Below are 27,331 nucleotides of genomic sequence, written 5' to 3'. Positions count from 1 at the left end.
ATGGTCATTTATCTCATTTTCCACTGATCACAGTACATTTTCCAGGCCTTATTGAAGACCAGAACACGTATTTCCCATTCTAACCTCGATAACGGATAGCTTGTAATATTTATTCCATTTTGCGCAGAATTGACCTCTTAGTATCTGGAGGGAGAAATTGCCGGCCGAGTGACTTATAGGGAGGGCTTGGAGAGTTTAAATGATGAGCGAGGTGTGCGTGAGGGCATTGTTGCGTTTAATAAAAGTCAAAGAGTGCGTGAGCATTTTTTAGGGAAAATGCTCGTCTTTTTGCCACTGTTAGAGCGCTTTCTTTATTAGGAGACTTTCTTTTTTAAGCGACTTTAGCAGCGCAACAAACGCGCGACAAGCGCGCTGCTGATAATTTCATACTACATTAATTTATATGACAGCGGATGCCTGCCTTCACATTACAAAAACGCCACGCCTCTGCCACGCTTGTCGTGCTTCTGACGCCTTAAATAATTTGTAGGGTCTCAAGAATGTGTATTGTGTAAATTCAAGATTCAAGTTTTTATTAAAAATACACCTTGTTCTAACATGTTTCTGTTTTTGTTTCAGATTCCACGTCAAATGTAGTCCTAATAGCCTGACGACGAAAATAGCACCTATGAAGCGAAAATTATGCGTTGCGCCTTCATTCAACTGTGAAGACGATATGGAGGAGCTGAATGTAGTAAGTACCTTTCTAACGTAGATTTAATATTCGTCAAACTAAATATAAAGCGCACCCCCCCTGGAAGAAGTATGCAAGTCCACTTGTGCGATATTTTTTTTATTGCACTAAAAAATCGAGGAGGAGGTAATACATATTGTCAATTTTTTTCATAATTTTTCTCTTAAAAATGAAGAAATTATGTACAAATATGTAAAATATTGCAACATTAAAACATCTAAATTTCCATAGCAAAAACGAAGTAAATACATTTGCACTTAATTGTTTAATAAAGTTCCGTGTGAATAATAGCATATTAATAGTTACGTACATCTTCCACGAAGACTTTAAAAAACATTTTCGCGTATCTATTGTTGCATACTTATTTTAGGATATTATTTGGTGGGTATCGTAGTGCAAGTTCAGTTGCGTAGTTTTTCCACGAAACTTTTGTGCACATTATGTGTCTTTAAAGTATTAGAGTCTGCTCTTAAAGGTTTTAAGTCGTATTGGTCCGCAAATACTGCAAACGGCAGTTCATTCCTCGGTTTGGTGTCTGCAAATGGTGATTGTGGATTTTCTGTTTTAAATGGTAATTTTACAAAATATCTATATACCGCTTCCGTAAAAAAAAATGTCCTGAAGCAGTGGTTGGGTTAATACTGGGAGTGTAAAACTATAAAAGTGCTTTAAAAAAGCCTTCTTGCAAAAATAAATGAGTTTTATGCCCGTTTTCACCATTAATCCCAAATTTTTAAGTGACCCCTATAAAAACAAAATTCCTGTTATGTATCACCATAGAGGTCACTTACAAATTATGGATTGATGGTGAAAACGGGCATTAGTCCTTTTGATAGCTCGTCTCTCCCTAAAAATGCAATTTCCGAAAATTATAATATAGTTATGCAAAATTATTGTAACTTTTTAATTTTGAATAAAGCTATAATTTTAAATATAACCATAAGTAATGTAATTTTTCACAAGGTAAAAGTACGTTATCCTTTTTACGAATTTACTTCAATACGAATAGTTCGAGGAAAAACTACGTAAACTACACTTACACGTTGAATGCAAGACTAAATCTGAACGCCAATAAGTGGTTATCTGCAATAATACCAAACAGCATGTATTCCTTTACATGTCAACAATGCAATATTCATAATTACAACAACAAGGTGTTAAATATGTTTCGCGGAATAAGTACGCAACGCTCTTTTTTAAGTTTTTCTCAAAACCTATTAAGTGTATTTTAAATATAAATACATAGGCCCCTCACAGACATTTTTAGCTATCTTTTGATGTATAACACATATTTTTAATAATGGTAATAAATTTTTAGGACAGTTTTTTTACGCTCCTGAAAAGTTGGCATTTTTCACTTGCGTACTTATTCCAGGAAGGGTGCGAAAGGATAATGTAACAAAAATGTGTGTTCACTTGTACGAACCATAAAAGCTTCTATTGGAATCAGTTTATATCAAGCAACTCTACATACTCTTTCTAGACTCTTTTGAACATACATATTTTGTGCATAGTCTTACAAAAACCTAGATACTAAGGCTAAGAACTCACGGCGCTATTTTCACCCGCGCCCGCGGCGGTTGCGGTCCCGCAACTTCTGTAGAATGCAGATACTTATGTAAAAATTAATGCACAACTCTCGACGCGGTTTTGAGTTTTGAAATAAAACCGCAATTCGACAACCGCCGCGGGCGCGGTTGAAAATCGCGCCATGAGTTCTTAGCCTAACCCTAACTGTGAAACAATGAGTTCTGTTTTGCCTACCAATTAGTTAATAGCAATTAACAACCTGGATTCATTAAGCCAACAAAACCTAAGATCTAAAGACTTATTTGAGCATTGAAATTAATATCAAATTATTCTGACGGCGACTGTTCTAAACAGACTAGGAAACTTCAAACTATATCATCTACCAAGAAATCCGTGTTTATTTAATTACAAATAATGTTTATCGCGGTTACAAGATCTATCATAAATTCAGAAGCAGATTACCTTGAAATATCAACTAGGTAGGTAAGTGTCAGAGAAATAAAAAATCCACTTCTAGTACTTGTTTTATTATAAAAATGTTAAAGCTAAATTAAAAGGAAAGTTAATTAAAATAAGCATTCAAGCAGCATCCTCCTCAGTCTCTTCTTCCTCAATTGCTACCGAACGAGAGTATTTTGGGACTATTCTTTCAGATGGCTTTGTAGTAGGACCTGCCAACTCATCGTCTATCCTTGTCTTATGTATCTTTATATAGTCGTCGTAAGGATTCAAGGCCTGCCTTCTCTCTTTCCCCTCTGCCAGCGTTGCGTCCCAAGAAAACGCAACCTTATATGGGTTGTCTTTCACTGTCCTGATTGCAGTACTTTTTAAGTACTGATAGTCTTCCAAATACTCTCTCTTCAACCCAGGTCTATCATCTGATAGAAGACTCTTCTTAATTTTAGCTTTCTTCTTTATAGCTTCTGGAAATAGTATAGCTACAGTATCGTTAAATATTGTTTTCTGGTTCTTCATAATCTCAAGCATTCTCTTTTCTTTCTCCAAACGCTGAGCTTCCAACTCTCGTAAAGGTTTCTCGTGTTCAATCAACTCGGCTCTGTTAATTCTTTTCTTGACAGCAATAGTTCTTTCAATCAGCTTCTGTATTATTTTTTGCCATCGTTCTTCTGGACCTATGACTTTCAACTTTTGTAATCTTCTAGCTTCTGCTTCTTCTTCCAATCTTTTTTCCTCTTCTTCTCTCAGTCTACGCTTTTCTTCTTCTTTTTCTGCTAAAAGAGCACCTTCTTTCCGTTTCATTTCTAGTAAAATCTGTGGATTATTTCTCATCCATTCTTCTTGCCAGAATATAAAGGACTGCATAACTTTCAACTCCCTAGCTACCATTGACTGCATTCGGCCGACGTAAGTAGGATTTTCTATCATAAAAATAAGTGGGTTCAAGAACATTCTGAAAGAACCATTAACGTCACTCACGCCAGTTATATTTTTAGCCAAAGGCAATGTGTGCAGACTGACACCTGTAAGCATTGTGCCAGATAACGTTTGAACGGATATTGGCTTGTCACTCCTTAACAATAGGTCCCATGTTTCAAGATCACCTTCGGAAGTTGATATAAATATCAGACTTGGCTTATACAAGGACCAAGCGCCAGCTGTCAAACGATACGGCCGTTTTTTCCAAATCAATGGGCGATCCAACAATTTGTCAGACCAAATTGCGAATATTTTACCACCGACTGTCAATGTTATATGATTTATGAAGGGGTTTCTCTCCGTGCAAGATACAATGCCGTCGTGGATAGAACAACTGAATTTTATCTCGCAATACTCCGAATTAACGACTTCTCCAGTGTTAAATTTATGACCTTCCCATGAAACGCGTCTTAGCTCCCCATGCTGAGAGCCGCAATATAAAGTCGTGGATATATCGTCCTCGGTTTGCGGTATTATTTCGCAAATAAAGTATTTTCTCCCTGAACCAGTATTCTTAGGTGTGTAAACGTACCGTAACGTTGGAGGATTTAAAGCAAAAGCTTGCAAGTTTAATGTTTGCGGCTGCCCCGCCACGCCTAATATAATTTTATAAGAAGGCAGCAAATTACGGTCTAATATCTTATAAGGAGAAACATCAACTAATAAACCAGAGGGCCTCCTCGGAACTCTTTTAGATTTTTTTACTTTTTTACCTTCAAATAAGGTTACATTTTCCACAGACAGATTCCAAATTAAAATGTTACCATCTTCAGAGCCAGTGAAAAACATGAGAGACTTTTTTTTGGGTGGCATCATTTCAGGTTTGCCAGTTGGTGTAACTAGAAAGTTCGGAGATAGCCACCTAATGGCAGTGACAGGACCATAGTGACTGGTCATTAAGCTGCTCAAGGCTGTCGACTGAACTACTGCATTATCCTGAACAGATTTCATCCATCCCATATGAGCATTCATGGCAATACGATATTTTTCTCTCGTCTCACTCAAAACTTCAATCTTTTCGACATTATCTAACTTATTTGTGATATCCCAAACAACAATTTGACCATTTATACAGCCGCCTATTAATATGTTCTCGTCAAATGGACAAAATGATAGAACTTTTACTTCTCGAGGAGATTCTAAATATAATTTTGGAATCAAGCTATCAATGTGACTCCAGATCAATACTGGATTTAATCCATAGACTGCCCTTTGAATTGGGTCAGGTCTAGTGCTCAGTGACTTCATAACTGTTGGTGAACCATCGGCATAACAAATAGCGACTATTCCAGACCACATTGGATGAAATTCCGCGCAAGACACATACTTATCTTTTGCCCTCACATCGGTGAAACAGACGTACTCTTCAAAAGCCATAGAGTCGTAGATATCAACAGTTTTTTCTGCTACTAAGTTAGGGTAATCGTTACAGTACATATCCATTACAGTGTTGAGTTCGATGATGGAACTCATTTCATCTCTTTTAGATGACATGAAACCATTTATCATTTTGATGTAAGATGGCCGCCTCATTCTTTTCATAGCAGCTCTGTACGCAATAAGGCCGACTTCATCCGGAGGCTCTTTCACTTCTTCTTCATCTTCGTCAGAGCTCTTTTGCTCCTTTTCTCCTCCTTCTTCATCGCCTCCACCACCAGCGCCGGTATCACCACCGCCTTCAGCATCATCCACTGTACCAAGAGCATCGGCTATGGACTGCGTCCACATATTCTGTGGATACTTCAAAACTGTCTGAGCATGTCTACTGACTTTAGCTGGAGCTATTTGAGATCCACAATCTACTCTCCTACGAAAAACGTTATTGAACTTCTGTCTATATGGTGTTAACTCAATATAACCATCTCGCGCTGCATTACTGTCTCTAACTTTGAATTTCTGCGGCTGATAGACAGTTGGAAACTTGGCCTTTATCTCCATTTCCATAAGAGGTCTTGTATTAACTGGAATCAGTTCTGTGATCTCAACTTCACTGCCCAAACTCTTCCAAGGCCTCGGTTTTTTCTGTACGGCCTTTTCTAGTTTCTTTTCTTGTCTTTTTATGAATCTATCAGACTGTTGCTTGCAGTGGTCTCGAGCCTCAGTTGTGCAACAGACGTAAAATTCATCTACGTCCTTAGATTCATCTACCATGTATCCCATCAATATCTCATCGCCGGTGTAGGATTCAATTTGAGCTTTCAAAGGGAAAAACTCGGATAGCTCACCACCAATATCAATGGTCTCCATAATTTTGGCCTTGCTGATATTTTTCCAAGGGTATTGAGCGTTCACGTGGGTCCCAATAACCATTTCTATTTGTATTTGTGTTTCCTCCCCCAATATGACTTTGTATACCCCTTCCACTTCATATTTTGGGATGAACCTCTTCCTACGAGGTTTTGGTTGCTGCGCTGCCATGATGTCTGGTTCTTTTTCAGCTGAAATTCAATTTACTTTGTTTTATTTACCAAGTAAATAAATTCATCAACAATACATCAAAACATTTTGACGATGACTGACGTTTGTCATAACAAAGTTTTATTTTTAAAAAAGACAAGACGTGTGACTTGCATGAAGGAAAAAAGGTTTTGTTAAATACTTATTTCAATAAAATAAATTCTGAAGACTCTCCTTACCCTTCTACCACTAATATGTTCAGCAGTTTCAACATAAAAACACACCCATTATACTTAATATGTATGACCAAAATGTACATGTAATTTAAACATAATCCAATACTAAAACATTAATACTTAGAGCTTGTATTTATATGCAAATATCATATCGATGAAAACGGAATATTCGTATTACGGAATCATTGTCAATACATTAATTTCCGAGCAATTCCCCTTTGAAATATGCAAATAAGTTTGTACTCAATCATGAACATTGAACTAGGTAAATTATTATCTTTGTACAGTTGGGCACACATACAAGCTTGATTGAAAATAAATAGGTTGGTGTAATTCATAGATTAATCCACTTGAATATAACACGAGTATGTAATAGTTAGTTATTTAAGAGATTAAATAATAATGAATACTATATGAAAGCTCGTAACATAAATGGACCTTAGTTGATTTTGGTAATTGAAATAGTAAAAAACATTATCTTATTAGTACATCAAGGGTATAAAGCCTATATTTCAAAGAAAAAACATAACACTCCTTCTGGCGCAGTCGGTGAAAATCTACACGTGAACTTTGAAAAGTCTATTCACCTCTTTCTATCTTTAATAACTTGTTATTAAAACTCACCGACAACTTCACCATCTTTCTCTTCAGACTTTTCCTTGATTTCCTCAACCTCATCATCTGAGCTAGAATCAGATTTCGGTTTAACCTCTTCTGGTGATTTTTCTTCTTCATCATCATCATCATCACTACTATCATCACTTCCACAAGGCCACTTTTCTAAGGGCTGCAACATTGTTGCGAAAACTCAATGAAAAGAGCTTTCAAGTTTATTAATCTCACTCAATATCGTAGGAACAAGATTGAAATTATTTTTGCAAAGTTGATTAAATTCTCTATTTCAGTCTTCAATACTGTAGTATTTGACAAACAGTCTGGATAGTTTTTCAGTTAGATGTGGTCAGTAACGAAGTGCCGATGTTTTGAAAACAAATCATTACGTTGCCTTGCAACTGTTTTTGTTAGTCGCGCGTGCGTCAACTCCAGTGGACTTATGGAAGCCTGGTACAACATGGTACTGTCAATGGAGTTGATACCAATGTTTTTATAGATACGGTTAACTTATAGAACTTTTATTTGAAAAAAGTAAAGTAAAACAAATTAAAGTGTAATCGTTCACAAAAAGGAAAGTTACTTTTCTTCAGTTTCTAGTTTATACTGGAGTTAGTTTAATACGAACTAATTACTGATTAATTAGTTTATTTCTGGAATGTTGTTTTTAACATAAATATTTCTTTTTCAGGCAGCTCTATCCCGGAGAAAGGAGTCGGCAGCGCCGCTGACGGGGGAGAGAGAGACAACCATCTTCCATCACGTTTTCTCTTATCCACTGGCTCTGGTACTACGGTTAAGGGTTTTACAGGTTAGATTTTTTTACTTGCTTAGGTATAATAAATGATACAGGATATAGAAACGGTCAACTCTAGCCTCAATCCACTTAATTATTCCCCCTTCTTCTTGTATCTACTTAAGTAAATCTCATAAATCAATTAAAAGTAATCAGGGTATGTCAAATTGCTTAACTATGTAAAATAAATTATTATTTTATTCTATAAGTGATATGAGCGTAAGAATGAATAAAAATATGATACACGGCAAAGATTTAAATTACATTGGAAAATGCTGAAATTTTCCAGTAATATTATTTAAAACCATGATTTACATGATTATTAATTGAAGTTTTTGTCAATAATGAAAAAATAAAAACATTATGTTATTCTTTACCTAACAAAAACTGGCCACAAGCAATAAAATAACACAAAACCCGAAAACATTATTAACGCTGTAACAACTTTGACCCAAAACGTTTTACTCTTTTAACTGGAAAGATGCGCAACGAACCGTTCCTGAAGCGTTATTAGGAATACGATACACAAACAGTTAAAAAGTTTTCTCATTATCATAAACGTGGAAGTTGACAATAACTTTCCGGTTCATTATCATAAATGGAAACAGTAAAACTGACAACATGTATCTCATCCCGTTGATAAAATGTTATTTGCTTCTACAAAATTATCGGGTAATGTATACGAGTAAGTACTTTAAAAAAGTATAGTTTTAGTCCATAGTCCCAAAATACTAGTAAAATCAATAATTTAAAATGACCGTCATTATATCGGTTTAAATATAAAAAAACAATCTTGATTTGGATTTACTTTCCAATTTCTATCCTTACTGTGTGCCTAATACGAAGCCAAACATTTTATTAATATCACAGATTCTAAAATAAAAAGGTAAATCATGAGTTTCAATGTAAACATAAAACAGAAAATATGTTCACATTTTTACACACGGCTAAAACCACACCAATATTAAAATCTTCACATAACTTTGTTATTAATAGTACTTGATATTATTAATAATATTTACTTTAATATAACATCTTCAAAGCTTCAAAGTACAAGCTTATACCTGTGCTTATACGTCTACGAAATACGGAATTATGTCGTTGCTATCGACATGAAATTAATCCGTAGGGCGAAGTTGAGAACTGAGATCCGCGGTTACGATCCCCAATATTACCACAATAAAGCTAAGGGTTGCTACAAACATAAGTGGGACGGCATTAAACGACAAGACGGGCGTTTAAGCAGAGTAAATACAAATGGAGTAGGTCATCTTCATAGAAACGCACGGGCGCGGTTTGTATGTGAGCGCGCCAACACGTATGCAGCGCGCACGCACACACTGTCAAAATTTAGCGGGGATTAGCGGTGGTTGCGCCGGTTGTATTTACTCTGGTTTAAGTCATAAGTAGATTAATGTTTGGGAAAATGCCGCTTTGTCACACGCACATTATCATTATCTACATTTATGTTGTAAACGACAATAGCCAAACAATGAAGATGTCCGACTCGAGAGAGGTAGATAAAAACGCTGCTCCACTGTTTCAAACCCTGCCGTTGCTGGACTATTATAGTGAACCACAAGCATCATTTAGCTTAGTCCGAGGGGTTAACGGGATTATTAGTGATTTGTAATGCACAATTATTTTTAAAAACTTATTCAAATACATGCCAATGTATCTGAAAAAGTGTTTATTTCTTTGGGTCGGCTTTGTTGTTCAACAAATACTAACAAAACTACAATGCCGGCCCGCTTATGTGTGTCACAACCTTAAAAGCCAAGTGTGGCTCAACTGCTTAAGCGAATAACTAGGGTTCCCAACCCTCCCGGATTGCCCGGGAGACTCCGGAAATAATGGTTAACCTCCCGACCTCCCGGAGAGCAATATTTTCTCCGGTATTTCTAAAAATTAAATGCATCCATTGCTGCTCGTACTTGTGTATAAATTTTATCTTTAAAAGAACCAATCACATGGACCAGCATTACTAAACTCCAGGAATTATTAAATATTGACATAGATAGTGACAAATTGTACGATGAGGTTGGACTTTTGCGTGAGGTGCAACCACATCTTATTGAAGAAAATCGAGTGGATTTACGCTGGGTTGACTTCTTTACGAAATCGAAAGACAGAAATCCTTGTCCTGAATTAAAAAAATGGTCACGTTTGATCTTTCCATTCCTGTCTCTGTTAATGCTTCATTCGAGCGCGTATTCAGCGTGATGGAGCAACTATGGAGCAACCCCCTTCTAGGAGCAATTCTCCCGGGTTGGTCCTTTCAAGAGTTGGCAACCCTACGAATAACCGTTACCCTTCAGGGGTCGAATACGGAATCAGCATTATTGGAATGTAAACAGTTGAAACAAAAGCGATCAGTTTAGTCCGTGAGCCCGCTCCAAAATTGCCTACGACTTTATGACATCACGACAAAATCTACTGAGCGAGGATCTGAAGATTATCGCACCTAAAATTTACAAGTCTTCGAAAATCTTCTCTACTGGTCAACATGCTAAGGTCATATTTTACTTCATGTGTAATGAAACGGTCGTGACACGTGCACGTATTTTGACTTAGGTATAAAATAAGTTAGGTCTTGTAGAGTTAGGCTGAGTTGCACCACCTAACTTTCACAGTAACTATGAAAAAGTATGGTGTTTGGCATATTTTTGATGCTTGTCAAAGTTAAAGTCAGATGGTGCACCATCTGACCCAGCCTTAGAGTGTGTCGTGTTAGAAGCTTGGCTCTACATGAGATCTGATACTTTTTTTACAATGGGAACCATTATGGACTCGTCTTCGCAACATTTTATATGAACATGTTTTTGATACAATTTATTTATGAAATGTGTGCTTTCATTTTGTAATCTACGCTCAGAACAGCTTTTTCAAACGGTGTCCTAATGCATTGTATCATGATATCACATGACGTAGGCAATTTTGTAGCGGGCTATCGGAGTACTCGCTATAATCACATAAAGTTTGAAAAGTTGAGAGTTAAACCAGGCCTGTTCATCTCCGCGAGTTTACATCTAAAACAAAACACGCACGATGGCCCACCTGCAGGATACTATTCGACAAGGCTTCACATACGAACGAACATTGACTCACGCACGCGTATTCTTGTGTATGACGGAAGAAAATAAAGAAAATTGTGTACTAAATACCGTGCAGTATTTAACTGCTTTAATAATAATAAAAACACAGAATGTACTTTTTCAAGTTGCCTCAAGACACTGAGAGGTAAATAAGTAGTTAATATTATTCATGATAATTCATGCGAAATCATGTATTTCCTCCGCCATTTTCCGCAGTTTGGCACCTCACGTCTCATCATTTTACCGAAGTCAGCCCTATATCTTCGGCGCAGTGCCGATCACTGACGTTTGTCAACTAAATGGTGCTTGACTCTTGAGACAGGCTAAATTACACAATATTGTTAATGACATTGAGCATACATTTTTTTCAATACCTTCGCGAAGTAAAACTTCTGTACGTAGTACTTATTATTATTCTGTGGTTAAACGTCAATGTTAGGCTACCCGTTTGGTTAGTAAGATTTCCTTATTGTATTGGTGCAGAGTATAAGTTAAAGGAACGATTTGTTCCCAATAGATATTATGTTGCTATGCTACACTACATTTTTGGCGTTGCCTCTTAAGAGCCATTTCACAAAAAAGTTCCGCGCGTATTTAGGTACAGACTGTCAACGCAACGTAAAAAGAGTAAAAAGAACGGCGAAATGGACAAAAAAATCTTGAGCCGTGACCGTATTAAGACTTGATATAAGTTATTGGGTATTTCTCATCGCCACGGTTCTCATCGTCACCTTCGTGGCGAATTTTATTTCTAACTTATTTCAACTTTTTGTAAACAAAAATTGTAGCGCTTGATGTGAAGATTGTATTCTCAGTAAATCAGTCAAATAGTGAGTCTCGTTTGGAAGCTTTAACGTTTTTAATTTTTTGATGCCACGAAAGTGATTCTGTACTTCACAGCAATATTTTTTACAAACTTTATTACTGTAAATGACTCTTAAGTGTTTATAAAACATATATTTTGTCTTATTTTCATAGATAAATAGCAATAACATAATATAAATAGGTACCTACTTAAATACATGATAAAATTTTACCGATTACGTCACCTATTAAGTTACAAGATTCTACGCAATTGGTTTTAAGGGTGATACTGGTGGCATTATGAAATGCTAAAGAAGCAAAAAACGGATTATCAGTACCTCAATAAAAAGAACTCTAACTGATTATATCAGTCCCTCAACAANAGTTTTTTATGAATTATCCTAAAATTTGAATTTAACGGTTCAAGTCGAATACTACACAAATAAGTCTAACATGTTAAGTTTTCAATGGCAAAGTTTCAATTAAATTGTTTAAATTTTAGAGGTAGAAAATATTGTTCAAGCAAGCGACGGTATTTCTATGGATAATCACAAAAAGTTACGTATTTTTTTCCCGGAGCGACGATCGACCTATCTCACCTCCCCAATGGCCGGAGCGCGACTAACGTTAACCGAATAAAACACTGTGATTGGTTGCTGGTGTTCAGTTTAACGGCAATCTTGTATTATTACTCAAAATTTTAGGTACCTAAAATCGTGTGACCAACGTATTTCGCTTTCTCAATTCAAAATAATTATAAGAAGATATTTTTTTGACTATTGTGTGGAAAGTATATTTAATTACGATAATTTTAGTATATGCTACACACAAATTGAATGAAAATTGTGAATGCAGTAACCAAATGTTTCATTGCAACCAAAGGTGTGACACGATGAGAACGCGAAAAATCACCCCGTTTTTTATCGTTTCATGTGATTTTTTCGTATTATTTTTGCTTCTATTACGATAAAATTTATATTGTATGTAGCTAAATAGATATTTTATCATCTGATTTCAAAGTTATTGTTCTAACTTATACCGTTTATGAACTATTATTGTGTGACCATCAAATTTGAGTGTAAATGAGAAGTACCCTTTAATATTAAGGTAGAATAAGGTATTAAAACTTGATAAATTAATTTAAAATTTTAATAGAGTTTATGTAATCTTTCAAAAATTTTTATATTTCGATTAATAATAATGAAACACGAATAGGTATAATATGTAAAATATATATTAAGTATAAAATAAAGACAGTCACATAGCGAAAAAAAAAATGCCCTCTTACAGCTCTATCATCGGACCCTGGATATCATTTAGGGACGAAGTATTCGTCAAGGCGAATCACACAAGCCCAAACTCCATGGGATTCTATTGTTTTGTTACGGAGTTGCAATGGAGGTGGCCATTGCAACTCCTCCAGATCCATTATCAGACAGAGCTAAGAAATAAATAAATAAATATAATAATTATTATTAAACAAATAACTAAAATATTTCATCTAACTATCTTATTTCTTACTAGTCTTACTAATATTATAAATACGAAAGTTTGAATGGATGTCTGGATGTTTGAATGGATGTCTGGATGTTTGTTACTCTTCCGATACGACTCTAGTGCTGTGTGTAATTATTCTCATGAATACACTGAGTTTATTAATTTCTACGAGTGGATTTCATTTTGCCTGAGACCTACGCCATGAACCCCGAACAAGAAGACCCTGTCGCCAGCGACAGCGACACACTTATCCATCCCTAGCGTTGACCAGAATTGTGCGCATACTCTGGAGCATGCTACATACAACTGGCCGTCGGAGAAGCATATATTTCCCTCAAGTCTACTCCCGCTACCATATGGCACTCCGCTAAAACTCGTGAGGGCGCCAACACTTGCTTTTGTATCGAAAATTAGTATGAGCAGCGCACGTGGTTGCCCGTTGTAGGCTCTATGCAACTACGCTATTTTAAACCGTGGCCCCTAAGCATGAGATGGGAAACTGCACTCTCTTGAATTCTCTTTAATTTGATGGTATTAGAGGAATCCTAGGAACGAATACAGACTTTACAATGGAATCTCCTCATCAATATTGAGACATTGCGAGTTGCAATGTTACGTTTTCTTGCAATCTGAGGTGGAATTGTGTAAAGCAATCGTAATCATTTGACAGTTCATAACGTACGATAAAGTCAGTTATACAAAGCGTTTGACAGAATAATCGTACGTTATGAACTGTTAAATGATAACGATTGCTTTAGACAATTCCACCTCTGACCTTGATTTTTCAAACACGTGTCAAAATAAAAAAAAATTTAAATCAAAAGCTCTAAGGAATATTTAATTGACATCAATTTCGAAGCAAGCACAGATCACAGAAACTAAAGGGAGATTTTACAAGAGCCGCCCCCTTGAGCCTTGAGCCGGTGTCGCAACAATATGCCCAAAAACAGAACATATTGCTTGTGAAAGCAATGATGACAGCAGCGACGTCATAATGTAAACAGTTTACATTGCTTGCATAGTACTAAAGACTATTCGAATGTTAAATACTAATACCAGAGTGGATAATGAGCACATATTTTGATTTATTTGTGTGTGTGAATTTCTAATGCGACACTGAGTTTCGAACTCAGCGCATTACTTAGAATCTCTCTCTATGGAAGCAAGTTATCTCCAAAATAACATTCTACACCTTTTTAATCTAGTCAGGTCATAATTTTATTAAAATACGAAGCACTTCATCTACACTGGTCATCACAAAAATCGGCCCACCTACGTTTTACAGGAAAACTCGTTTCTACTGACACAATCATGGTTCCCCAACAATATTGGTGTTATTTGAAAGCCCAATAAATATCCTTAAAGAAAAACACATTTAATTTCCTAATAAACGATTAACATATACAATAAATGTGACTTGAAAAACTTGAAAAAAGACCTCACTTTGGGCTCAACTCTGGAATCAATTAGACCAATTTTTATGGTTATAAAACCAAATAATGATCTCACGTGTCCTCTTTAGCAGATGGATAGCGATTAATCCTAACTTAACAGTTTTATAGCCATAAAAGTTGGCTCAAGCGTAACTACCTATTTTTTGAAGAAGTGACTCTGGATTCTTCTACAGACACATTTTTGGGGTTCTTTCCTTTAACTTATTTTTCACTTTAAATCAAAACAATGTTTTATAGGCATTATGGGAAAGTAACGTTACGCAAAAAACAGTCCAAACTCACTATGCCAAATTATATTAATAAATGATATCAAAACNTAATATCTGGATGTTGCTTAAGATAGTAATTCATGCTTCCAAAATCTTAGAAATTCGCACGAAAATGTAAAATGGCTCTTAAAGAATTTTCTGGTAGAAGGACGTAATAATAAATAAAAATGATTTATCTAATACACTTCCAAGAAAAAAGGCTAATAAAGCAAGAAGAAAGCGAAATATTTTCTTAGATCAAAATAAGTTACTAAATCAAAAATATTGCTTTCTGAATATTTATACAGATCCTGAGGGTATTTTTTTGTGCTCAATCTATTATTAAAGAACAATATCATTATTAAAACTAAGTTAAGTTCTGAAAAATGCTTCAAAGTAACGGTTAAAATAAAATAAAATATTAGCTTTATTAATAACATTGAGCTATAGTATTACTGTTAAATTCCCAAAAGGCTCTATTTCAAATATAGATACACAATTTCAAATTAAGGCCATCGTGTACGTACACATTAATGCTAAAACCCTAAAAGCCTTCCATTTCAAATATAGAAACGCTCGTCCTATTTCAACTAGCTTTACCGACGTATTTATCAAATATACTTATGTGGCAGCCTATAATTAGGATAGCAGTACCTAGTCAAAATAAATGTATGTAAACCCCTTTGCTTGTATTTGTTTCTGTCTTGTTTGTTATTCTAAATAAATAAAATAAAATATTTAGTTTCCAATCAGACGAAATACAGTTCTAAATATAGTAAACTAACCTTTATTAATATAATAAGTTAAAACGAATCTTATTTGTAACCCAAATTAATTAAAATGTCCGCACGTAAAGTTTCAGTTCACATTTACTAATTTTACTGTGAAATATTTCTACCTGCTTATTCACGCTCTAGTTTCAACTAAATTAATTCTCAGACCTTTTATTTACGGATGGATAAATATAGTTTTCATTTAAAAGTACAGTCAACTGTGTAATAAGTTATGATCATGGGCCGCATTTAATTCAATTAGTTAAAACTTATAGATAAGCCCTTAGAACAGTTATTTTAGAGAAATGACACTTTAAAAAATAATCAGCAATGTAACTAGAATATGTGTGAAAATTAGGAATTTATTTTATATAATTTAGGTGTGAAAATAGCATTATAAATCTGACTAGCTTTTGCCCGCGGCTTCACCCGCGTGAAATTTAGTTTGTCACAGATCGTCATAAATTATATGTTATTCTGGGTTATAAACAATAATAATGTAAAGTTTCATCAAAATCCGTTCACTAGTTTTTGCGTGAAAGAGTAACAAAAATCCAGACATCCAGAGGTCCAAACTTTCGCATTTATAATATTAGTAAGAAGAAGTAAGATAGTAAAATTAGTACTTTGAATAATAGTCTTTCATACTCTATCTTTATAAAGCCTGTCTCTATCAACTACTAGAAGTGATAGCCATACAAAATCCATACACCAGAGGTAGTTTTGTGATTAGTATGCATCTGACATACAAGATAATACATGAAAGGACCAGTCCAGTGCAATCCAGACTGATTGTTCCTGCTATTGTCACACCAATCACACTAGAATATAATATTTGTGTCGCAAAATCGTCTCTATTGCAACCAAATAGATGCCACACAAGATGTAACTTGATGTGCTGTATGTGCCTTTTATTCAAAAGTTTCTATTCGTAAATGATAATGTGATTGTTCTGTTAAAAGCTGAGAGTAGTTCCTACATTACCCCAGTGTCATAATTCAACACCAATTAACTTATTCGCAAGTCAAATAAACTTTAGTTTCGGTAATTGTAAAAATATGAAAAAAGAACATTGAACTATAACAAAAGCCAGGCTGTTATTCAACCCGTTTTATTATGTTTTGGGTTCAATTGTTTTTTAAAAGCTAGCCCACACAACCCCAAAATGTTTTCAGGTGATACGCAATCGATCCGGCTAGGTCCATTGCCTAGCAAAAACAAAGGTTTTGCTTCAGTGGCCATTTAATTAATTTGATTTCAAGTCAAATGCATGTTAAAGGTTTTGTGAACTGTACCTACAATAGGGATGTTATGGATATGTAGTTTGGGCTATGGATACGGTTACGGATATTTTTTTATTTCGGATATCCGAAAGTTTCGGTTACGGTTACGGATATCTGTGCTTTAGAATGCAATTTGCAATAGTTGTCTAACACGGTTCATTCATGGCCGCACACTTTACATCGAATAAAAAGTAATAAAAAAAGTAAAAATTGATACTAGATGGCATTATAAAGGTAAATCAGGCTGTTATGCCTTTACAATATAATGCTATACAAAAAAAAACAATTTAAACTGCCTACATCCGAAAATATCTGAAACTTTTGAATCGGTTACGGTTTCGGATATTTTTTTATTTCGGGTACGGTTACGGATATCCATAACATCCCTGTTGTACAGTTCGGTATAGTATAGGGCCACTCCCTCTTTTTACGTGGATGTCGTAAAAAGCGAGTAGGGGACTAATGTGCAAACGTCAAGCCTTTCTTAACCGTCTGGCCAGCGTGGGTAGTGACGGCCAACCCACAATTTAGTACCATAATACCTAAAGAACACAAACTGTTACTTCTTACCTACTCTGGAATATAAACTAGCTTTCCGCACGTGTAATTTTGTTGTGACAGAAAAACTTTATCGCGCGCGTCAGTGTTTCAAAAATCGAAAAAAAAAACTATCCTATGTCCTTTCCCAGAACTCAAACTATCTCTATGCCAAATTTCATCAAAATCGGTTCAGTGTTTAAGGCGTGAAAGCGACACAAACAGGAAGAGTTACTTTCGCATCGTATAGATTATTTCTGTTTTTTTTACTTTTTCTTAATCCAAAACTGACTATTGTAACCAGCCTGTTAACTCGATGCTTAATTTATTATAAACGTCGTATTGTAAGGTCTGACATTTCAATTTATAGTGAGTGATTAATTAACTGTTTAATGAATCCTTAAAACCCAAGAAGTTTATTAAAATTTATTTTTTTTTTTTTTTTTTTATTTTTATTTTACAAGGAAAACAATACAGTGTTGAAACTATGTAGACTAACATTTTAGAAAACTTATAACCATTAACATGTTTTCACATTTAGAGCCTGAGTAATGCTTGTTTATCAATAAAAAAATAGAAAAGAAGTTACCAAGCCAGAGTTACCTACTACTAATTAAATTAAAGCTTAATACAAAAAAAAAAGCACCCGGAAGCTAATCTGATTAAATTGTTATGTTTAAATTAATTAATTAAGTGAAGTTTTAATAAATCATTGGAGCGTTGTATTTTGGTATACGGTGCATACAAAAAATCTGTCTGCGTAAGTATACTAAGTGCTGACATCATCACATAACCTCCTCCTTTTTTGAAGTCGGTTAAAAAGAAGCAGAACCAATTCAAGCCCTTACCAAAGAGAATATAAATAAGACACCTCTATCGAGTAACATTATTTTCAACAGGGATCTTTGTTTGAAGCGTTAATGGCTTAGCTACAAACATTGTTGTTGTTGTTTCAGCCGAAAGACGTCCACTGCTGAACATAGGCCTCCCTTAATGCTTTCCACGTTGATCGATTGGTAGCGGCCTGCGTCCAGCGCTTCCCTGCTACCTTTACGATGTCCACAAACATTAAAACCTCAATATTCTGGAATAGAACTTGAAATTCTCACGTTGATTTCCGTTTTGCAATAGAGGGAAGTCTCTAAATATCTACATTCCTATTTTCTAGCTAGTTTTGAATCCCAAGATACATAGTTAACTCCCAGGGCTACGCAGCTGTCACTTGCTGAGTTTCATTAATTGCTTGTATATTTTATCTTGGCTCATCATTTCAGCCACAGGACGTCCACTGCTGAATGCCTCCCCAAATGACTTCCACATCGCATGGTTGGTAGCGGCCTGCATCCAGCGCCTTCCTGCTACCTTTATCAGGTCGTCGGTCCACCTTGTGGGTGGACGTCCCACGCTGCGTTTTCCGGAACGCGGCCTCCATTCCAGAACCTTGCTGCCCCATCGGCCGTCAGTTCTGCGTACCTACTATCTGCCTTGCCCACTGCCACTTCAGCTTGCTAATTTTATCCTGGTTATACAGGAGTAGTAATGATGGAAACGAGAGGTTGGAAATATTTCACACATTAATTTTGTTATTACAGCCCTCTCATTCAACGTCGTAGTATCAAGCATTCAAAGCATGAATAATAACGCCAGAATACACACTGAAAGAACATACATAATGTATGATCGCTAACGCGTGAGTGAATGGCGTACTCGTATGTCAACAATAAAACGTGACTCATAACCTGAAAGAATTCCCACAATCCCTAGGCCACACACATTGCGATAACCCGAAGATTTGCGCTATGGCGATGTGTGTTGCCAAGTATTCACGTGTACTTCACTACTTTTTTGCATAGTCGCAAGGATATTGATTGCTTTTTTATCGATTTTGTGAAACATATTATTGGCAGATAGCTAATAGCTCACAGGATAGGTCGATGCTTAAGAAAAGATATACACCACGGACATTAAAGGTTACTCGAAGAAAGTTTGGAGAGAAGTCGAACCTTAACTTCGAAATCCTCCTATGTTCTTCTGAATAATTTGATTGCGTGTCCAATGTCTTTCCCCGGGACAAACTTGACCTTCGCTGTTCGGGTTTTTATTGGCGCTCAAGCTGTAGATCCTGGCTACACAGGAGTTGCAGCGATGGGAACAAGAGGTGGGAATAGTCCCGTAGCCGCAAGGACTTCGCTCTGCTGTCCACCGAATGCTATCGCGATGTGTGTGACCTAGGCTTACCTATGAGGAAAACGTTTTTATTAAACGTTATGGAACACAACAAATTGTCAAGTTCTTTTAGGGCAGATGAAATTGCCTATCTCAACAATTTCACAAAGAATAAGTTTGCTGGAAGCAAATTTTTTCCACTGAATTTTATATTGCTGCTCAACCAACAAAAATACAGTTATTTCTGAATTACTGTAAGCGAGTGAGGCTCATCCACCTAGAATAATTTAAAAGAGAAAACTGAACTGCTTGTTAACTATAAATAGATTTAAAAGTAATTTGGGTCTAGGTATAAAAATCAAAATAAACTAAGGTAACGGCTAGTTTCAGATGAAAAATAATTTAATTGATATTTACATGGATAATGACCGGGAATTCGTAGATTTTTAAACGTCACATAAGTTAACGACTCGAGTCTGTTTATGTGGTTTGGTAGCAATTTCAGAAGTTTCGGTAAGAGTTCAAAACTTTTTCGATTTGCCTATTGCGAGGCGTTTTTATTACTTACGGTTTATTTAAAACAGGAAAAGGACTTTACATTTATATTTTCGGTAACGACGAATACCTAATAATGGTTTTTCATAAGTCATTTTGAAAACAGTAAGTAGGCTCTGATATGAAACACATTTGGTTTAATCTCAGACTTCATGAGCTGAATTAATAATACCTACACATACAAAATAGAAGTATTTTGTCTTCTGAAACTTCTATCATTTTAAGGAAAATTCCGTTTAATAAAGGACGTATCACATTTATCAACCCGGAAAAGGATCGTAACCGTATCAACTCGAGGCGGTCAGTATTCTACCTACTCGTATAATGAAACTCCATACTGCAACGCACACTTACTCCATACCGTAACGTAAACGCCTCGCCTTGCGCACGAATGACGATGACAGCTCGCGAAAGTTGATAAGTCTGGTATAGATGACCCACGCTGAACTGTCCCACCAAACATAATGACAGGGGGGCGCTACCATCGTTCAACTATATGGTTTCCAACATGGCAAAAATCGGAACCAGCGATCCGGTATTGTCGGTGGCGCCCCACTGTCAATGTCATGCATAGGACAGTTCAGTATTTTGGAACTATATGACCTAATTTTATTCTTTTGTCGCAGATTGTATGCGGCATATCAGCTATGGTGATGGGAAGCGTGGCCTTCATAGAAGAGAGGCAGAAGTTCAACATGGGGCTCGGCATCCCGGCGGGAGGGATCAGTGTAGTTGCAGCAGGTAAATACAATATTATTGGCTTGGCCATATCTATCGAATAACTGAGGAAAGGTAGAATAAATGTGTTGTCGAATCGTAAACATGTTTAAGTAAACGTGGTGTAGCACGCTTGATAAACAGCGACGACCAAAAGTAAAGCTTGCAGAGGTTGAATGAAAAAAGTAAGAGAATGGTATTCTTCAGGAAAGGCTACCATTTAGCAGTGGACTACTAAGGGGGACAAATTATAAAAGAGCAGTAGAAGTAAGGTATACTCGTACCTACTTTTATATTAAACTAGCGGCTGCCCCCTTTTTACCCCTTACGGGTTTGATTTTTGCAAATCTCGCTGTAAAGACCAACCTTGGACTTCAACAAACATTGAAAAAAAAAAGAATTGGTAATATTGGTCCAGGTGTTGTTGAGTTATGCGCTTACCAACACATATTTATATTATAAATTCATTATATCTTTCACTCAAAGTTTCAACAGACTATAAACTAGCGGCAGAAGGAAGTAAATCGACATTTTAACTTCAATCAAAGTAACAATTAGAACTCAAAGGAAATGCTTAGCAACACTAAAATCGTAGGCAAAGAGCGTGCCGACTAATGAGTGTTTAGATCCAATTAAACCAAGACTAACTCACAACTGGAAACTAACAACGTTACCGAGATTCTGGGATTTCGAGACATTCGCAAACAGTACAGGGTGTTTGGGTTTGTTGCCGATTTTTTTTTGACATTTGCAAGTTTTTGTTTACATTAAAAAAAATTGAAACATTTATTACGATGAACATCACTTATACATGACAGAGAACCTATACAGAAAAAAAAGACAGAAATAGCACATAAATATTCATCATCAACAGCCCTTTACAGTCCACTGCTGGACTATGAGCCTCCTCCACTATAGTGGAGGGTTTTGCCATAATCTCCACGCTAGGCAGGCGGGTTGGAGATCGCAGTTTAAAAGATTGATGTTTTTCAGAGAGCGCTGCTGCCCATTCTCTGTTTGATGTGTAGTCCCTAAGTCGCCTCTTACGACACCCGCGGGAAGAGTAGGGGTTGGTGACAAATGTATTCTACTCTGCCGTCACCACACGGCTTACATAAATATTACAAGGAAATAAAAAGTGCCGTGGCCCACGGTGGGGAAGGCCACGACGCTGGTTTTCATAATTTGGTTATGTACTAAAAAGTGACGTGCGAACTGAGTGTTAACCTATAACCAAACCAGGTCTAGCTCTCTAAGGCTGAGTTGCACCACCTAACTTTAACGGTAACTATAACGATAAACGGTGCTTTTTGTATGGACTTTGACAGATCGTTTGTCAAAGTTAAATTAGAATGGTACAACCCAGTCTTAAAATAGTTTGTTTAATTTACATTTTGTACCTCATTATCAAAGTTTTCTTTGTGCAAGCTTATTTATTAGTAATCTGCAACTTGAAAGGACATTTTCCATTAAATGCTGTTCTCAACATCGGCTGTGGGAAACCGGTCACCCTGTATATTGGTGTGAAAGCGTTTATTTTGATTAAGTGGGCGTAGGTACGTAGTAGTTGATTAACATACTTGTAGCCAAGAAAAACATAGAGCTTCAAGAAAACTCACAGTAACTGAGGGGAATTCAAGTGTATTATATCACACATAGGGACCCTAGTTTTAGCTATTTTGTAGTTTTAGGTACGCGCAATTGGCTAAGTACCTATGTGTATGAAAAATTCGTCATTATCATCATCAGTTTTTTACTGTTAGATTTAAACTCCATAAGAATGCCAAATAATTATGATCTCAATATTTTTTCAACCATCTATGCTGCGATATATTTTCTCAAGGTTTTCGATACTTTTTGAGTTTACAAATTATTCATATTGACAGTAATATCCTGTGATTCGTCACGAGGCTAATTAGTGTCATACTAATTTCTCAAGCTAAAATTAACCAAAAAGTACAAAATAAACACGGCCTACTTTATAACTCTCTCGAGCCTAATTCCTGTATAAATTCGACGAGATTTGTTACAGAAAGTCCTTAAAAGAAATTCTATGTTATTTAATCGTCTGAAAGGCGTGTTTCTACGTAAATACCCTGTACCGCTTTAAAAGGAACTAAATTGAAACATCTCTCGTGATTTTCGTGTTCATACGTTTCTACGTAATTGTAGATTTGTCAAAGCAAATTCAAATTGCACAAGTGTATTCTTAAAAGAACTAAATAAATAACTTAAAATGTATGTGCAGTGCAGACTGCACATTTGAATTTGCTTTTAAAATTCAAACGATTCAAAATGAAAAAGATTGTGAACGAATTGATTTAAGATTTAAATTACGTCTGCTCTACAGTCAATGAACAAAGCAATAAAAATTAATGGTTCTGATTAGCCAACGAATGGCTGTAGAAAAAATCGCCCATTTTCTTCCGAGATGTTCATAGTTAACAAGATAATCATCTTCTGTGACTGAATATTACTGTTTATGAGAAAACTAAGTGACTGGGGAACACACGTACAGCCATCAGAAATAATGTAAGGGAGAAGCCACATGGTTCGGTGCGGTCGCGGCGCGGCGCCGGAGCGGTGCCCCTGCGGCATCTTGCATATAAAAATCAATTACATGCCAGACGGTGCGTTCCGGCGCCGCACCGCAGGCACACCGCACTTCGATTGAGCGAGACGGTGCCGTATTGTGGCATGATTCGGCAAAATGCTTGCAGTGCGGCGCCGCACCGCACCGAGTGGCTTCTCGCTAAGATTCTAATTGTAAAAGAATTATTCAAATCGGTCCAGTACTTTCAAAGCCTTTTCAATACAAACAACCAAATCTTTCCTTTTTATAATGCGAGTATTAGTGTAGATTAAGCTTAATCCCACATTAAATATTCAAGTATCCCAAAATACTTTGCCCACATCTACGATCGCGTGGGTAGTTCATGAAAATCTCGTCGAGATCCCACGGGAGTTGTCTAATCCCGCCTAAAGTTGGGTATGTCTCGAAATGAGTTGTATATTGGGAAACAAATTCTTAGATCGGATCAGACATTCGTAAGATTACATATAAATATTTACTAACAGAATGGTACCTCTGCCTAGCATCCATATTATGCATAATATGCAATGCAACAGATACATAGAACTTCTAGATTGCACACACAATTGCACACATTTTTTAAGTCATTTTAACTAATCATAACACTTTGTATGAATGAATTTAGACTGATTTTTCGCAGCTAAAAGTGGTTTTGACTTATGTCCTCGGTCAATATCAGTTTTGACTGATTTTCCAGTCAAAAGTGGTTTTGACCGATAATGAGTTTTGACTGCAACATTCTATTGTACGTAATAATATTTGCACAGCTGTATCAATACACACGTCGCGGGGTTGGAGCGCCGTAGCGAGCGGAGCGGGAGCGGGCGCGGGCGTTGCTAGTGTGCTGTGGGCGGCCGCGGCTTGCTTACTGCTGGCGCTGGTCGTGCAGTGCTGTAGGACGATACTGGACCCGCCTGGGCTTAATTACAGGTAACCGAACATTTACTACTTCAGTGGCTTTTTTAGAAAGAGGCTGGGACTTATCTTACCTCTGGTGCTACTACTTACTATTTTTAAGGATCTACAACATCGCACCCCCCCTGGAAGAAGTATGCAAGTCCACTTGTGCGATATTTTTTTTATTGCACTAAAAAATCGAGGAGGAGGTAATACATATTGTCAATTTTTTTCATAATTTTTCTCTTAAAAATGAAGAAATTATGTACAAATATGTAAAATATTGCAACATTAAAACATCTGAATTTCCATAGCAAAAACGAAGTAAATACATTTGCACTTAATTGTTTAATAAAGTTCCGTGTGAATAATAGCATATTAATAGTTACGTACATCTTCCACGAAGACTTTAAAAAACATTTTCGCGTATCTATTGTTGCATACTTATTTTAGGGTATTATTTGGTGGGTATCGTAGTGCAAGTTCAGTTGCGTATTAAGTGACCCCTATAAAAACAAAATTCCTGTTATGTATCACCATAGAGGTCACTTACAAATTATGGATTGATGGTGAAAACGGGCATTAGTCCTTTTGATAGCTCGTCTCTCCCTAAAAATGCAATTTCCGAAAATTATAATATAGTTATGCAAAATTATTGTAACTTTTTAATTTTGAATAAAGCTATAATTTTAAATACAACCATAAGTAATGTAATTTTTCACAAGGTAAAAGTACGTTATCCTTTTTACGAATTTACTTCAATACGAATAGTTCGAGGAAAAACTACGTAAACTACACTTACACGTTGAATGCACGACTAAATCTGAACGCCAATAAGTGGTTATCTGCAATAATACCAAACAGCATGTATTCCTTTACATGTCAACAATGCAATATTCATAATTACAACAACAAGGTGTTAAATATGTTTCGCGGAATAAGTACGCAACGCTCTTTTTTAAGTTTTTCTCAAAACCTATTAAGTGTATTTTAAATATAAATACATAGGCCCCTCACAGACATTTTTAGCTATCTTTTGATGTATAACACATATTTTTAATAATGGTAATAAATTTTTAGGACAGTTTTTTTACGCTCCTGAAAAGTTGACATTTTTCACTTGCGTACTTATTCTAGGAAGGGTGCGACATGTCACCTACAAAGCCTAACAAGTAAAATTCTCGAGAAATAGCTGTTTCTTTAACCCACCACGATCTTTAATAAAATATTTACGTGGAATTCGAAATATCGTTTGCTAATTTGCTACATTGCATAGCGGAATATAGAAAAATTAAAAGATACAAGACCTTTCAAAATGATTCGAACTTTCCTGTTTTTTTTTTTTGTTTAGACAAGATTCTTTCTCTTTCTTAGCTTTATTGTTTCCTCAAACCCGCCACGTGAATAAAGTTAGAATTTGCTTTAGCATTGATTTCTTTACAGTGACGGCCCCACAATCGACGACTCGCGGCCCGCCTCCAGAGACCTTGTGGTCATCGCGTGCGTGCAAATAGCGCTCGCTGCAGCCACGCTTCTGAGCGCAGCTGTCTGCGCTCGCATCGATTGTGGCGCTTGACGCGAGCCGCAGCGCTCGCTGACACGCCGCCGCGTCAGCGAAGTGCCCCCAAACGCTACCTCGTCCGCTCCCGCCGATAATATAGTACCTTCCAATGTCACTATCGAGAGGGAAAAAGGCGGGAGAGTCGCTTGGCTGATATAAAATACTGTTGTGTGATTGTGAGTGGTGGTGCGTAATTTATATTCAGAACTAAAATGAGTAAATCTTACGGTCGATAATTTGAGTCAATGACAGCTATTACGCTAAAGGCGAGATTTAGGCCTTATCCAGGAGTGTGAATTCGCTGCGAATGTCTTCTCGCGAACACGAGCGTATGTATGACGCGATTTACGTGCGAATTTTCACCTTGCGCGTATCTTGTGGACGCAATGTATTGGCTGCTAGTATCGCGCCACCGCGCATAGGATTCGCGGCGAATTCGCCCTCCTGGACAAGGCCTTAGTGTTTGCTGACGTTTCAGCAAAGTTCCGAAAGACGCCTATTCTGGCACAACCCCTTTAACCCTTTAATACTGACGCAAAGGTCGAACAGTCAAAGTGATCTCTTAGTCAAGATAGTAATAGAGGTTTGTTGAATGAGGATGAACTGTCTAATTTTCGGTAAAATCTAGAGTCTGTAACTTAAATATGTGCAAAAAACCGATAGAATAATACATACCTCTAAAAGATAACTCTACATGCTGAAGTCAGCGGCATCAACTCTGTGAATGTTGTCTCAAATTGTGTGCATACTCTTTTGTACGTATAAACTTTATACCTTAACTCTACCTATACTTTATACTATAAATAGTTTCAGTAAAAAACGTGGCTTCAGTGTGTAGAGTGCCTTAGTTGTGAGCATTACATTATTCTACCAAGTTTGATTATTTAGCTTCTTTTGATGTCAAATTCAACTAAAAACAAACATGTCAACTCATGTTTCATATTGTGTCTAAACATCTTTTATATTCAAATTAGTATTTTGGTTAACGTTATTCTAGTCTACTCAAGAGCTAGGATCACAAAGAAATTAAGTTCGGAGCCAAAGTCACAAGATGTAAGTAATTTATTTTCTTGTAAATATTCATAATTAGATTTGTAATCATATCTTAAAATAATTTTGTAAATAAACATAAATATGGATAATGATATTGAGTAATTTATTTTGTGAATAACAGTCTAGTTAGATAAGTGTTATGTAAAAGTACAAGATTTTTACTGTATATCTTTATCTTGATATTAATTGTATAAATAGATTATATTACTATAGATGATTTGTAAAATTCTAAAGATAAATATCAGTAAATTAAATATCTAAAACCGGACAAAATTGTTTTCATTGACACACCATTTAAACGTATCCTAATTCATAAAATTAAATCTATGATTCTATTAATAAGAATACCTATTAGGATTTATTGATCAAAATAGCCCAAAATTTAATTTGGCTATC

At 36.1% G+C, this 27,331-nt stretch overlaps 2 protein-coding genes across 2 annotated transcripts; one reads left to right on the top strand and one right to left on the bottom strand.

Annotated features, from left to right (window-relative positions):
• Nucleotides 1-586: 586 nt before the first annotated feature.
• On the top strand, nucleotides 587-26,972 carry LOC114360861 (uncharacterized). Its single transcript, XM_028315697.1, has 5 exons — nucleotides 587-694; nucleotides 7,598-7,717; nucleotides 20,741-20,855; nucleotides 24,192-24,354; nucleotides 25,765-26,972. Exons 1-5 carry the CDS (start codon nucleotides 629-631, stop codon nucleotides 25,895-25,897), a joined length of 597 nt encoding a protein of 198 aa, XP_028171498.1. The 5' UTR covers nucleotides 587-628; the 3' UTR covers nucleotides 25,898-26,972.
• Nucleotides 2,763-6,157, bottom strand: mmm (missing minor mitochondria). Its single transcript, XM_028315687.1, has one exon. The coding sequence runs from the start codon at nucleotides 6,077-6,079 to the stop codon at nucleotides 2,804-2,806; it is 3,276 nt and encodes a 1,091-aa protein (XP_028171488.1). The 5' UTR covers nucleotides 6,080-6,157; the 3' UTR covers nucleotides 2,763-2,803.
• Nucleotides 26,973-27,331: the final 359 nt, after the last annotated feature.

The sequence above is a fragment of the Ostrinia furnacalis genome, unplaced genomic scaffold, assembly GCF_004193835.3.
Source record: "Ostrinia furnacalis isolate ACB-3 unplaced genomic scaffold, ASM419383v2 OfSCF0322, whole genome shotgun sequence".
Lineage (NCBI taxonomy): Eukaryota > Metazoa > Arthropoda > Insecta > Lepidoptera > Crambidae > Ostrinia > Ostrinia furnacalis.
Note: the sequence above shows the minus strand (reverse complement) of the source record. Positions and strands in the feature narration are given on the sequence as shown.